At 40.3% G+C, this 15,885-nt stretch overlaps 1 protein-coding gene across 1 annotated transcript; it reads right to left on the bottom strand.

Annotated features, from left to right (window-relative positions):
* Window positions 1-719: 719 nt before the first annotated feature.
* LOC144459710 (C-type mannose receptor 2-like) lies at window positions 720-7,983 on the bottom strand. Its single transcript, XM_078164222.1, has 5 exons — window positions 7,876-7,983; window positions 7,069-7,109; window positions 4,785-5,159; window positions 3,998-4,345; window positions 720-3,137 (listed from the first exon to the last, which is right to left on the bottom strand). The coding sequence occupies exons 2-5, from the start codon at window positions 7,100-7,102 to the stop codon at window positions 2,791-2,793; spliced, it is 1,104 nt and encodes a 367-aa protein (XP_078020348.1). The 5' UTR covers window positions 7,103-7,109; window positions 7,876-7,983; the 3' UTR covers window positions 720-2,790.
* Window positions 7,984-15,885: the final 7,902 nt, after the last annotated feature.

Genomic DNA, 15,885 nt, shown 5'->3' with positions numbered 1-15,885 from the left:
CTTTGTTGAACAGACAGCACCATCTGGTGGCTTCAGAAAATAAAGACAGTGGTTCATGAGGCCTCATTTGGCCATCACTAGTTGTAGCATTGAGGACGTGCTATTGTGATATGCTAACTCCATTTTTGCAATACACACTGAGCTGTTTTCTTTTTGTTTTAATTTTTAATGATCCCACAGCCTTGACACTTTGTCCTTTTTTTTGGGGTGTTGCTCGCGCTTTTCTTGTCCCTCTTACTCCATTGTTTTGCAAACCACGCTACATCCACATTACAGCTGTGTGGGCTATCAACAGCAAAAGTAACAAGCACGTTGTGCCCATCCGAAACACAGTGTGCTCTATAGTTGTACTGGACTTAATGAAGCCTTGGGGCAAATAATTTGCCTCAGCAGTGAGGAATATGCAGAGAACAGCAGTATGAGAGACTGCTAACGTTAATGCAACAGGGAGGTACAGGATGAACTTCAGGGGCGAAGCCAAACACTGTCCATCTGCACACACTGTATCGGTGAAGTCTCCCTTTTATATTCATTGTCTTCTCTCGCGATCACCAGTGATGTGGTGGTTCACTTTTACACTGTGATCTGTAGCCTTGCAATGTTATTATGAAACTGCAAAAGAGTAATCTTGCTTAAAATATTGAAGAAATGTTTCATCTTTAACTTCCCTTTGGAAATCAGTTCATCTTCTACTTACTTAACTACTCACAGTAAATGAAATTCTGACCAGGGGTGCCCAGACTTTTGCATGCCACTGTATTCTAACATATGTTTTTTTTCTTTTTAATTGTTAAATATTGCTCTTTTTCAGTCCATTAGATTGCATTTTCACTCTCAAATTAGGCATCAGTTTAAATGCTGGACATAAAGAATATATCAAAGAACCGCTCCTCTATTTAACCGTTTTTATTTAGAATCACAGAAATCAATTATCTGTTCACATTAAACTCAAAAATATGATAATCACAGAAGTATGATTTTACACATTTTAAACATCATCTTAACCCAAACTTATATAATATTCCAAAGTGAGTACATAAAATGTTTACTGTAGCAAAGCAATATCGGTTACTATACCGTAAAACTTCAATTAAAAGCCGTCGGTCTCTTTTACTGCCTGGTGTGGCTACACACTGTGACAAATAAAGGCCTGTCTCAATTAGAGGCCTGGTCTGGTTGCCAAGCAGTTCATTTCTATAGAGGTATCAAACAGAATTGTTAACTACCCACTTGAGCTAACGTTAGCTAGCTGTTTAGATCAGGCATATAATTATTAATGTTTAAACTTATGTCAATATGGAGATGCTACACATCATTAACTCGGTTCTTTTCATTTTACTGAAACCTTGAACACCGGAGAAGACTCATTCAGAGTTACTGGCATGACAAAAAAACAAGTGGTGACCTTCCTCTGTAGCTGTCATTAAGTCAGAATATGTGTCCGTTCCAACGATAAAGTGGTGTTGTGTCGGTATGCCAGATAGCGTAAAACAAGTGTCATAACATAACACAATATTGACATGTTATTCAAAGCCTAATTTTTTACAAGTAATATTCATACAGTTAATTTAAAAGGAATTAAAGGCCTGTCCGATACACAGTAGACGCCTGTACCAAACATACAGTACGCCTGATGAGTTCAGTGATTGAAGCAAATAATAGCCCGGGCTATTAATTGAAGTTTTACGGTATTTAGGCGAGACACCCAAGGTGAAAACATAATAAAAATAATCGTCTTAATGTAAGTAATCATCTGGGGAAGTTTCATGGTGACATGTATTAGGTAAAATTTTTCCCTGTTGTGTCATGCATGGAATTTTAAAATACATAGCTTTAAATGCCATTTTCTCAAAATTCATTATCTGTCATACTCTGAGCCAAAAATCTCCACTTCATAAGCACTTCCATACACCAAACTTTATAGTGTCATATCTATTTTATGAAGGTTTTCCCAGAGAGACTTGTTTATATTATACATCAGTCATACCCTGATTTATATTACATTTTATTCCTAAAAATATGCCGAAAATATTTTTTTTATGGCTGTTTACAGAATTTTTGGATGTGATGCTTAATAAGTCAACTAAATGAAACATGAATTTTAGACCTGGTTTTATCCAGTGTTCAGATTTTTGTTCTGTATGCAAAACAGTGCATATCTATTTAAATAATGCCTCATTTGCATATTTAAACATCAAATTTCGGAAAACTTTTAATGCAACAAAAAAAAGCCTTAATGTAAAACATTAAAAGACCTGAGAAAGTTTTAAGGTGACATCTATATGTTAAAAAAATTTACTCTTCTTACCTGGGGTGTCTCCTCTTTTTCCTCTTTACACTGATAGGGTGCAAAATACAACCTCAAGAGACGCATAAAAAGCCCACACTTTAAGAGAAAAATATGACAACATCCTCATCGAATAACAAATGACCACTGCTTGTTTTGGACTGCTGATGTCTGTCCGCTCCTTATGACCAAGAAGGTCATTTAAAGGTCTAATCTGCAGTTAACAAGTCTGTTTTTGGTTCTACCTTCCCAAAGCTGTGATTCGTATACTTGCTACAGTATATTGTCATTCAATTAATTAATATGCTAACACACACACACACACACACACACACAACAAAGTAGAATAAAAGATACACCTTAACCAAGTCATTTCCAAAGTATGATCTTTCCCTACATTAACTTTGCCTTTTAAAAGGAGATGGCGTGACAAAAAACTATTTTGTCATTATGTTTTGTTGTTAAGAATCTTTCTGCTGCTTTCAACCACTGACCTGGGAAACTTACTTTACAGTGCAGATGAAATTGAATGTGTCATTATCAGCCTTTTCATACCACTCATGTCCTTCCTCTCTGCTCATGGCTGCAGCCCTGTCACAGCTCTCAGTCTTTTTTTCTGAGGCCCACTTCTGGTAGCAGACCACATTGTCATTGACCCAGAACCACAAATCCATAACGCAGGTGTAGCGCAGTCCCAGCCAGACGTGGGTAGTGTCAGCCTTCTTGGCTTTCTCTTGGACCCATCTCTGCTGGTCATGGTTGGTGATGGAGACCAGGTCACAGTGTTTCTCTCTGCAGTAATTCAAGGCTTCCTCCCAGGTCTTGTTCTCTTTGATCAGGATCACTTTATCTGTCATGGAAGAAATGGAGAAAAACACAGGATCATAGTAGAGGTGTGGGTGGATTAATGAAAAGGGCTGACTGGACAAGTGTCAGGGCCCCCCCTGGTCTTCACCTGCAAAATGTCACTCTAATTAACATGCACCTACTGGGGCAGAGTCTCAAAAAGATCCCGAAAAGATATGCAAAGCAACCACAAAGAGTCACAAAATGACCCCCATGATTAAAATCAGTGACAAACATAACGACCAAAGACATAAAATGACCTCAAAGACACACAAAATGAACGAAAAGGACACAAAACCATCAATAAAAAAGACACAAAGAGACCAAAAAAAGAGACATGGACTAGCCTCAAATTCATTCAAAACGACCAATAACAGACACAAATGACCCCAAAGAGACACAAAAAGAACACAAAATGACTTCAAATAGACACAATACCACCAATAAAAGACACAAAATGACCTCAAAGAGACACTAAATTACCACTAACAGGCACATAATGACCTCAAAGAGACACAAAAAGACCAAAAAGGACACAAAATGACTTCAAAGAGACACAAAACTACCACTAACAGGCACATAATGACCTCAAAGAGACACATAATGACCTCAAAGAGACACAAAAAGACCAAAAAGAACACAAAATGACTTCAAAGAGACACAAAACTACCACTAACAGGCACATAATGACCTCAAAGAGACACATAATGACCTCAAAGAGACACAAAAGCACCAATAAAAGACACATAATGACTTCAAAGAGACACAAAACCACCAATAAAACACAACTGACCCTACAGAAACACAAAAAGACCAAAAAGGACACAAAACAAATACTGTTAGACAGACTCTTGCAAAACTCACCACCATAGCAGAAGAAGGGTTTTGTTTCTTCACACTCGTCGGAGCTCCATTTTCCATCCAGCAGAGTCACAGCACATTTCTTACTGCTGTCTTCATCTCTGAATAACTCCAGATCCCAGTATCTGAAAGAGTGATTGCTCCCATCTGACCACCTCCAGGAGTCTCTGAACAGGCCGATCCACACGCACTCATACTCGTTTGACTTATACTCTCTCTTGAATTCGTTGTCCTCTAACTGTTGGTCTCCACTGACCAGGTCAGTGTGATGTTCTCTGCAGTAGCTCTGAGCCTGTGGCCAGCTCATCTCTTCTTCAATCAGATGGAATGTCTTGTTGGATTGCTTCCTTTCTGTGGGATAAACAGACAAACTTAAGAAAAACACTTTTTTCGTCTCATAACGATCCTACTTTCTTATGTAAAACAGGTGAAACTATAATGTGAGATAGATTAACATGATTCCACTGCAGATTCAGATTTTTAAGTGTGTGTGGCAAAATAGATAAGATGAATACCAGTAGGCCTACACTTGATTAGAATTTATTTAGTAACGTTACTGAAAAATAAATGGCTCAGAGAAATGTAATAAATAAATACAAGTTATACATAAGATATATATATATATATATATATATATTTATTTATTTTAACCTTATCGACCAAGTTTCTACTTAATTCCAAATAAAAAGAGGAGGGATATGTCTACATTTAAAAACCCCAACAAACTATTGTTAGACAGGATGATATGCTCCAGATACACATAATCAAAGTATGAGCCAAATATTCTCACCATCATAGCAGACAAATTCCTGATTTTTAGTACAGGGGGCATCACTCCATTCTTTATTCTTCATCCGCACACAGTTCTCAGGTTTTTCCTTGTCATTTGGCTCATTTGTATTCCAATCTGTCTTATTTTCATTGTACTCCACCCCTGGCAGAGACCAGTGCCACGTCCTGTTGGCATCTGTGTGGTTGGAAAGCCCAATCCAGGCTCCACTGTGATTCTGTGCAGAGTCACGGAGTCTCTCCATGTCTGTCATGTTAGACACTGTGGCCAGGTCAGTGTGATGCTCTCTGCAGTACTGCTGGGCTTCAGTCCAGGTCTTTGTCTGGTTAACAAAGTGGTACTCATGGAGGTGACACATGAAGAAGGAACACTGGCCTGAGAACAGAGATTGTTCAGTATTGGTGAACAGGTCAAACCTTGAGTACCTCTGACACCCTAATTTAAATGGGTGAACAGTTAGGTAAGTAGTGTCTAAAAAGAAAATAAATAAATAAAATGTTTATATTTGCTGAAACTTTTCTGAAAATCTTCTGCCTACTCTATTGCCTTGTACCAGTTCTAATGGCCCAGCTGCATGTGGATAAAATCAACCAGTCAGAGCCGATGCCTCATTTGACCCTTTGTTAAGTCCCGCCCCCAGACGCAGACTGGCCAATCATAATGTAGCATCAATCTGACAACAACACAGCTGTGCTCCATTGACTGTAATGCAATTGTTTCAGATGTCCTTCATTTTCAGGCTGGTTTTGTGGATTTGGAGCTAAATGTTGTGCCTGGGGCACGTCGTGTATTAATGACACTCGTTACCTGGAGAGGTTGGAAAAAGGTATACGTTTCTTCCCTGTTCCAAAAGCAAAATCAAACCCTGAAAAGTGTAGGGTTAGCTAGCTAGCTACTGAAGATATAGCCTACTGAATGTATACACATGCTGCTTTTGCTTTGTAATGATTATAACAGTGAAACAAAGACCGACCCTGCTGTACAGGAACCAGTGAAGGGAAGCAGGGAAACTCTGCTGATGTTCAACCAGCTGTGTGTCATCGCAGTGTGTGCAGATGAACAGTGTCCTTTCTGATGGTGGATGTCTGGGCGCTGGCAGCGTTACGGGGTGAAGCCAAACACCATTCATCTGCACACACTGTGATGACACACAGCTGGTTCAGTATCAGCAATATTCCCCTTTATATTCATTGTCTTGTGTGGCGATCAGCAGTGATGTGGTGGTTCACTTTTACACTGTGATCTGTAGCCTATAGTTCGGCTTTAGCTTCTAACTATCTTTGTCTTTTTAACCTGTTGTTGCTGCTGAGTCAGTTTGACATCCTGGATATATCCTTCAAACACACACTGTAGACCCCTCTGTCTGCTTCTCTCTGGAATCACTGTGGGCTCCATGCTTACTCTGACAGCTTGTCAGAGCATCACAACGGGGCAGGGCTTAGCAACCCAGCCGTTGAGCAGTATTTTCTTTCATCTTGACTGTTTCGAGCATGGTGGGCAGGACACGCTATGATGGGAGATGCAATGCAGTATCCGATTCTTGATTCGTATTTGATCAGTACTGTAAACTAGTAAACATTTTAAGCCCCACTAGTTAACTAGTAAGGTCAATGAGACTTTTTCTAGTTTAACTAGTAAGGTGTAAATCCTTACTAGTCACACTAGTGATGATTTTGGCTCTTACATGTGTAATTAGTGTAAAAAACTTGAGGTTACTAGCAATCTAGTGAGGTGAATAGCTGCTACTAGCTAACAAGTCAGAGCTTTTGCAGCTCACTAGTTCACTAGTAAGACTTTAAGCATTACTAGTTCAGCCCAGTGGGCCACTAGTCTATCAGAAAGCTGACTAGTTTGGATTTTGGTGCCACTAGTATGGCTCTGTGGCTTCACTAGTCAGGCTTAAGTTGTTACTAGTTTGACAAAAGTGTCACTAGTTGCTGAAAAAGAGTGACTAGTAAGACTCTGTCTAACTAGTGTGACCAGATGTCCAACTAGTGCTGACAATGATCGAACTAGTGAACAACACTGACATCTGATATCAAGGATATGGAATAAATGCTCAAACGGCTTGCCATATGGTGCGCCACAGTAGATCCCAGTGAATGCCTTCAGAAACAGTAGGAAATGGAGGAAGAACATGATTTCTTTCACACCTTACCTATCTCATGTACCTCCTTTAGAAAACAGTGACAATTTCAGCAAATATGACACATCTTTAAAAATGTTATCAATTGTAGCTTGAAGCTGTAGTGATTTTAGCAGCAGTAGCAAATGATCCACTTACCCATCAGAACGAGCACAATCAGGCCCCACTGCATCTTCACTCTGTTAGAGGAGATGGATACACATGATTTTAACAGCTTGTTTATGGGCTATTTGTCCAGCTTATAAAAGTGCTGCTCTGCTCCCTCTAGTATACAAATTTTAGCCTTATAAGGAAGAGGAACATCAGATGGTAAGGTCACATGCAAATCACATTAAAACCAGAGCTAACATGCACACATCATAAATGCTTTTTTTTAGCCCATGAAGTAATGATGGCCAATGAAGCCTCATGAACCTCTTTCTTTATTTTCTGACCCCACCAGATGGCGCTCTTGGTTTAAAGATAAAGGCTGAAGGACTGGCAATGAAGTGTGCTTTCAAACCTTTGTTGAACAGACAGCGCCATCTGGTGGCTTCAGAAAATAAAGACAGTGGTTCAGTGACAGCCTCATTTGGCCATCACTGAACCATGAACCATAAAAGTTACTTATTTGGGTTGGGTAGGTAGGTAGGTAGGTAGGTAGGTAGATAGATAGATATATGAGGAACGCCAAGCAAGATGCTACTGGTCATGAAAATGCATCAGTCAATACAAAACAACCTCTGAAACAATACCATCAAAAACTACACATTGTACGTTGAGCTAATTCTAATTGATTGCATTATGTTGCCAGATGTTTCGTTGTGTTCACCCCTCCTACTGTATACACAATGTTTAATACATGTACCTCATGATAAAAACCTTTAAAGAATGTATTGCATATATTGTAATATATAAGATAGATAGATTGATTGATTGATTGATTGATTGATTGATTAAACTTACATCTGGCGATTTCTTCTCTCCTCGCTTCACTCTTGTGTTCTCTCCTTGATGTGCTGATGTAGACTGCTCTCAGTACAGTGTTGCATGCTCTACATGAAGCAACTTTACTGTCGGAATTTGAATAATTAAACAAAGAGGTTTCAGGTCTGCGTCACTGCCACTGATCAGAAGAAGAAGTCCATAAGTTATGGCAGAGGTCGTTTACATAATGCCATGGAAACCAAACAGGAGTGGAACATGGATGTTTACTGTCCAACAGGCATCGTTTCTAAATGCCACAGCTACATATGGGGCAGGAGTCAGAAACCTTTACTACACAGGAGCCATGAAACATATTTTAGCCTTATAATGAAGGTAACACAGACTATTAAGTCTAAATTAACAAATCAACATTATTAGTAGGTCTAAATAAGCATTTTTTTGTTGAGTTTTGGCAGAGTTTGGAGAAAAATGCATCATAGATGTTTGAAGCACATTTCAGTTGACAAAATGTTTCAACATTTTTCTTCAGTTGGTGCATAGGTGCATAATTACTTTAGACCTACAACAATGATAAACAAAAATTAAAATGCTAAAAGCCTGTCAAAGCCACAGGGAGCCACTGAAGAAGGGCTAAAGAGCCACATGTGGCTCCAGAGCCACAGGTTGCCCACCCCTGGTATGGGGGAAATACATTAGATTCATGTTTATTGATAAAGAATTTTAGTTTTTAGAAAAATATCTCTTGTAAAATTTGAAGATAATCTTTATCTCTTGAGTTGATTACTGTCATGCTAGCAGAGATATCTATTTTTTTGATTGTTTATTTGTGATGGGAAAGCTGGAAATGTCCCAGCCTCTCATTAAAAAAGTACCCACTTTTGCCACTACAACCCAAGCTGGAAATGTTCCAACCTCTCATTAAAAAAGTACCCACTTTTGCCACTACAACCACAGCTGGAAATGTCCCAACTTCTCATTAAAAAAGTACCCACTTTTGCCACCACAACCCAAGCTGGAAATGTCCCAACCTCTCATTAAAAAAGTACCCACTTTTGCCACCACAACCCAAGCTGGAAATGTCCCAGCCTCTCATTGAAAAGGTACCCACTTTTGCCACTACAACCACAGCTGGAAATGTCCCGACCTCTCATTAAAAAAGTACCCACTTTTGCCACTACAACCACAGCTGGAAATGTCCCGACCTCTCATTAAAAAAGTACCCACTTTTGCCACTACAACCACAGCTGGAAATGTCCCGACCTCTCATTAAAAAAGTACCCAATTTTGCCACCACGACCCAAGCTGGAAATGTCCCAACCTCTCGTTAAAAAAGTACCCACTTTTGCCACTACAACCCAAGCTGGAAATGTCCCAACATCTCATTAAAAAAGTACCCAATTTTGCCACCACGACCCAAGCTGGAAATGTCCCAACCTGTCATTAAAAAAGTACCCACTTTTGCCACTACAACCCAAGCTGGAAATGTCCCAACCTCTCGTTAAAAAAGTACCCACTTTTGCCACTACAACCCAAGCTGGAAATGTCCCAGCCTCTCGTTAAAAAAGTACCCACTTTTGCCACTACAACCACAGCTGGAAATGTCCCAACCTCTCATTAAAAAAGTACCCACTTTTGCCACTACAACCCAAGCTGGAAATGTTCCAACCTCTCATTAAAAAAGTACCCACTTTTGCCACTACAACCCAAGCTGGAAATGTCCCAACCTCTCATTAAAAAAGTACCCACTTTTGCCACTACAACCCAAGCTGGAAATGTTCCAACATCTCATTAAAAAAGTACCCACTTTTGCCACCACAACCCAAGCTGGAAATGTCCCAACCTCTCATTAAAAAAGTACCCACTTTTGCCACCACAACCCAAGCTGGAAATGTTCCAACCTCTCATTAAAAAAGTACCCACTTTTGCCACTACAACCACAGCTGGAAATGTCCCAACCTGTCATTAAAAAAGTACCCACTTTTGCCACCACGACCCAAGCTGGAAATATCTCAACCTCTCATTAAAAAAGTACCCACTTTTGCCACTACAACCACAGCTGGAAATGTCCCAACCTGTCATTAAAAAAGTACCCACTTTTGCCACTACAACCCAAGCTGGAAATATCTCAACCTCTCATTAAAAAAGTACCCACTTTTGCCACTACAACCCAAGCTGGAAATGTTCCAACCTCTCATTAAAAAAGTACCCACTTTTGCCACTACAACCCAAGATGGAAATATCTCAACCTCTCATTAAAAAAGTACCCGCTTTTGCCACTACAACCCAAGCTGGAAACTTCCCAACCTGTCATTAAAAAAGTACCCGCTTTTGCCACCACAACCCAAGCTGGAAACTTCCCAACCTGTCATTAAAAAAGTACCCGCTTTTGCCACTACAACCCAAGCTGCAAATGTCCCACCCTCTCATTAAAAAAGTACCCGCTGTTGCCACTACAACCCAAGCTGGAAACGTCCCAACCTCTCCTTAAAGAAGTACCCGCTTTTGCCACTACAACCCAAGCTGGAAATGTCCCAACCTCTCGTTAAAAAAGTACCCGCTTTTGCCACTACAACCCAAGCTGGAAATGTCCCAACCTCTCATTAAAAAAGTACCCGCTTTTGCCACCACAACCCAAGCTGGAAATGTCCCACCCTCTCATTAAAAAAGTACCCGCTTTTGCCACTACAACCCAAGCTGGAAACTTCCCACCCTCTCATTAAAAAAGTACCCGCTTTTGCCACTACAACCCAAGCTGGAAACTTCCCAACCTGTCATTAAAAAAGTACCCGCTTTTGCCACTACAACCCAAGCTGGAAACTTCCCAACCTCTCATTAAAAAAGTACCCGCTTTTGCCACTACAACCCAAGCTGGAAACGTCCCAACCTGTCATTAAAAAAGTACCCACTTTTGCCACCGCAATCCAAGCTGGAAATGTCCCAACCTCTCATTAAAAAAGTACCCACTTTTGCCACTGCAACCCAAGCTGGAAATGTCCCAACCTCTTGTGAATACAGTACCCGCTTTTGCCACTACAACCCAAGCTGGAAACGTCCCAACCTCTCCTTAAAGAAGTACCCGCTTTGGCCACCACAACCCAAGCTGGAAATGTCCCCCCCTCTCATTAAAAAAGTACCCACTTTTGCCACCACAACCCAAGCTGGAAATGTCCCAACCTCTCGTTAAAAAAGTACCCGCTTTTGCCACCACAACCCAAGCTGGAAATGTCCCAACCTGTCGTTAAAAAAGTACCCGCTTTTGCCACTACAACCCAAGCTGGAAATGTCCCAACCTCTCCTTAAAGAAGTACCCGCTTTGGCCACCACAACCCAAGCTGGAAATGTCCCCCCCTCTCATTAAAAAAGTACCCACTTTTGCCACCACAACCCAAGCTGCAAATGTCCCAACCACTTGTTAAAAAAAACTTATTTTGTCACCACACCAACAGCTGGAAATTTCCCAAACCTCTGTGAAAAAAAATACTTTCTGTTGTCATCACATCCTAGCTGGAAATGTACAATACTCTTGTTAAAAAAAAAAAAATCTTTCTCCTCCCTTGAAATGTTCCGAATTCTTATCCAACATCTTGTTAAAGAAATACTTGCTTTTGTCACCACAACCCAAGCTGGAAATGTCCCACCCTCTCATTAAAGAAGTACCCGCTTTTGCCACTACAACCCAAGCTGGAAACTTCCCAACCTGTCATTAAAAAAGTACCCGCTTTTGCCACTACAACCCAAGCTGGAAACTTCCCAACCTGTCATTAAAAAAGTACCCGCTTTTGCCACCACAATCCAAGCTGGAAACTTCCCAACCTCTCATTAAAAAAGTACCCAATTTTGCCACCACGACCCAAGCTGGAAATGTCCCAACCTGTCATTAAAAAAGTACCCACTTTTGCCACTACAACCCAAGCTGGAAATGTCCCAACCTCTCGTTAAAAAAGTACCCACTTTTGCCACTACAACCCAAGCTGGAAATGTCCCAGCCTCTCGTTAAAAAAGTACCCACTTTTGCCACTACAACCACAGCTGGAAATGTCCCAACCTCTCATTAAAAAAGTACCCACTTTTGCCACTACAACCCAAGCTGGAAATGTTCCAACCTCTCATTAAAAAAGTACCCACTTTTGCCACTACAACCACAGCTGGAAATGTCCCAACCTCTCATTAAAAAAGTACCCACTTTTGCCACTACAACCCAAGCTGGAAATGTTCCAACATCTCATTAAAAAAGTACCCACTTTTGCCACCACAACCCAAGCTGGAAATGTCCCAACCTCTCATTAAAAAAGTACCCACTTTTGCCACCACAACCCAAGCTGGAAATGTTCCAACCTCTCATTAAAAAAGTACCCACTTTTGCCACTACAACCACAGCTGGAAATGTCCCAACCTGTCATTAAAAAAGTACCCACTTTTGCCACCACGACCCAAGCTGGAAATATCTCAACCTCTCATTAAAAAAGTACCCACTTTTGCCACTACAACCACAGCTGGAAATGTCCCAACCTGTCATTAAAAAAGTACCCACTTTTGCCACTACAACCCAAGCTGGAAATATCTCAACCTCTCATTAAAAAAGTACCCACTTTTGCCACTACAACCCAAGCTGGAAATGTTCCAACCTTTCATTAAAAAAGTACCCACTTTTGCCACTACAACCCAAGATGGAAATATCTCAACCTCTCATTAAAAAAGTACCCGCTTTTGCCACTACAACCCAAGCTGGAAACTTCCCAACCTGTCATTAAAAAAGTACCCGCTTTTGCCACCACAACCCAAGCTGGAAACTTCCCAACCTGTCATTAAAAAAGTACCCGCTTTTGCCACTACAACCCAAGCTGCAAATGTCCCACCCTCTCATTAAAAAAGTACCCGCTTTTGCCACTACAACCCAAGCTGGAAACGTCCCAACCTCTCCTTAAAGAAGTACCCGCTTTTGCCACTACAACCCAAGCTGTAAATGTCCCAACCTCTCGTTAAAAAAGTACCCGCTTTTGCCACTACAACCCAAGCTGGAAATGTCCCAACCTCTCATTAAAAAAGTACCCGCTTTTGCCACCACAACCCAAGCTGGAAATGTCCCACCCTCTCATTAAAAAAGTACCCGCTTTTGCCACTACAACCCAAGCTGGAAACTTCCCAACCTGTCATTAAAAAAGTACCCGCTTTTGCCACTACAACCCAAGCTGGAAACTTCCCAACCTGTCATTAAAAAAGTACCCGCTTTTGCCACCACAATCCAAGCTGGAAACTTCCCAACCTCTCATTAAAAAAGTACCCGCTTTTGCCACCACAATCCAAGCTGGAAATGTCCCACCCTCTCATTAAAAAAGTACCCACTTTTGCCACTGCAACCCAAGCTGGAAATGTCCCAACCTGTCATTAAAAAAGTACCCGCTTTTGCCACTACAACCCAAGCTGGAAACGTCCCAACCTGTCATTAAAAAAGTACCCACTTTTGCCACCGCAATCCAAGCTGGAAATGTCCCAACCTCTCATTAAAAAAGTACCCACTTTTGCCACTGCAACCCAAGCTGGAAATGTCCCAACCTCTTGTGAATACAGTACCCGCTTTTGCCACTACAACCCAAGCTGGAAACGTCCCAACCTCTCCTTAAAGAAGTACCCGCTTTGGCCACCACAACCCAAGCTGGAAATGTCCCCCCCTCTCATTAAAAAAGTACCCACTTTTGCCACCACAACCCAAGCTGGAAATGTCCCAACCTCTCGTTAAAAAAGTACCCGCTGTTGCCACCACAACCCAAGCTGGAAATGTCCCAACCTCTCGTTAAAAAAGTACCCGCTTTTGCCACTACAACCCAAGCTGGAAATGTCCCAACCTCTCCTTAAAGAAGTACCCGCTTTGGCCACCACAACCCAAGCTGGAAATGTCCCCCCCTCTCATTAAAAAAGTACCCACTTTTGCCACCACAACCCAAGCTGCAAATGTCCCAACCACTTGTTAAAAAAAACTTATTTTGTCACCACACCAACAGCTGGAAATTTCCCAAACCTCTGTGAAAAAAAATACTTTCTGTTGTCATCACATCCTAGCTGGAAATGTACAATACTCTTGTTAAAAAAAAAAAAATCTTTCTCCTCCCTTGAAATGTTCCGAATTCTTATCCAACATCTTGTTAAAGAAATACTTGCTTTTGTCACCACAACCACGGCTAAAAATGGCCAGACTCTGTCAGCTCATTGACACGTTATCTTTACTATGTCACTTTAAAGTTGTTGATGTGATACGTATGAAACATATAAATGTAAAGTATCCATGCTTTGCAGAAATGTACAATGCCAACCTTTTCTTCTGGTGACTGGGCTGGAGATTAGTCTATATAGCTTAGTCACCTTGGTGTTGGCCAGTAAGTACACAGTTTGTCCACCAGAGTGCAGCAAAGATTATTTTTCAACTGTAAAATCTCCTCAGTACATGTTCTCTGTTCAAACTCTTTAGAAACACCAAACATACTCTTATGTTTGTTTATATTATGTGCTTATGCAAAACATTACTATCTGCTCTAACAGACAGTTATGCAGATCAACACATACGGACAGTAACGTTTCCAGTATATTTAATGGGGTTAAACTGAGGCTAGTATAATGATTACTTGGTCACTTGTTCCTTTTAAAAGCAGAGAGCAGACAAGCTGGCTCAGGTGCGCCCTCCAGTGTCGAAAGATATCACTTCACCAACAAACACATCTCCATGGACTTGTTCAACTACTCACTCAGCAGATCCACTTATGTAAAAGTAAAGCATGAAAATCAATCAATCAAAACAGTGCAAACAAGGACAACATCATGGTTAATGGTTATATAGTTTATTCATCAATAGGCAAATCAATTATTCATTTACATAAAACTCCAAATTGTGACAAAATATGGTTTTGCACATTATAATAATAACCAGATCTGTGATTTTAGACATATTCTCTGATAATCATACAATAGGATACAAGAAAAATTCAAAAGATGAATAAAATATCCACACTTCAAGAGAAAAACAGCATATGGATACACTATACTCATATATTAATAACTACAACAACAAGAAATGTGTCAGTGTTATCTGCCATCCAGCAATAATGACAAAAGGCTGGGATCTTTTTACACTCAAACTGGAACAGTCTCTACAGAGGGATCAGTCATGTAGTCATGAATGATCATGAGCTTGTTGTTTTACGGTGCTTTATTGTATTATAGTTTGCACCTTGTGATGTTTTGCCTGCATTTTTCTCGTCAAGTTCTGAGTTGTGTGTTCTTAATGTTTGTATTGATTGTTGAGTCTATGATTAAATTGTTTCTTCTTGTGTATTTGTCGTCATGTTTTATGTATTTTAAAGGCCCATCTAGGCACGTGAATATCACCTTAGCTAAGGCTATAAATGCAGGTGTGTGGCATTGGCGTTACATACTTATCCTTGTACAAATAATCATTAAATAAATAAAAATACGTCGACTTCAGCCACTTTAACTCAATGCCTAATCTGCAGTGAACAAGTCTGTTAGTAATTTTGTTTCTCCCGTTGTCAAGCTGTGATTTCTGTACTTGCCATATTATCATTCAGTTAACCCAGAGAGCAGATTATTATTGTAGTATAAGCTTGTTGCAGTCAAGAGCAGCACACCAAAAATATAAAGTCTGTGACCAGTGAGTAAGAGTGAGTGGAGGAGGAGCCTCAAATGGAGGAGGTTTTTAAGGTTAAGTTTAAGTACGTTTTTAAGAATATATAGTTTTTGTTTTACACACACAACAAAGTAGAATAACAGATACACTTTAACCAAGTAACTTTTTAAAAACTCAAACTACAGTCCCTGACAAAAGTCTTGTCGCTTATCCAAGTTGTAGGAACAACAAATAATAACTTGACTTGTAGTTGATCAATTGGAATCAGAAATGGCTTATATGAAAGGCAAAGGCCTCTAGATTATGCTTATTATACCAAAATAAAGTTGTGCATCATTCACTGAATTTTATCATTTAATTAGGACAGAAAGGTCAGATCTTGCTTGGACAAA

This window comes from Epinephelus lanceolatus, chromosome 22, assembly GCF_041903045.1.
Source record: "Epinephelus lanceolatus isolate andai-2023 chromosome 22, ASM4190304v1, whole genome shotgun sequence".
Lineage (NCBI taxonomy): Eukaryota > Metazoa > Chordata > Actinopteri > Perciformes > Serranidae > Epinephelus > Epinephelus lanceolatus.
This window is presented reverse-complemented; position numbering and strand designations above follow the sequence as displayed.

What these genes read in the sequence shown, in the direction of transcription:
- LOC144459710 (XM_078164222.1), bottom strand. Translation starts at nt 7,102, where the DNA reads ATGCAGTGGGGCCTGATTGTGCTCGTTCTGATGG. An exon ending in GGAATTTGTCTGCTATGATG is followed by an intron (nt 4,346 to 4,784) that starts GTGAGAATATTT and finishes TTTATCCCACAG; the next exon opens with AAAGGAAGCAATCCAACAAG. An exon ending in ACCCTTCTTCTGCTATGGTG is followed by an intron (nt 3,138 to 3,997) that starts GTGAGTTTTGCA and finishes CTTCCATGACAG; the next exon opens with ATAAAGTGATCCTGATCAAA.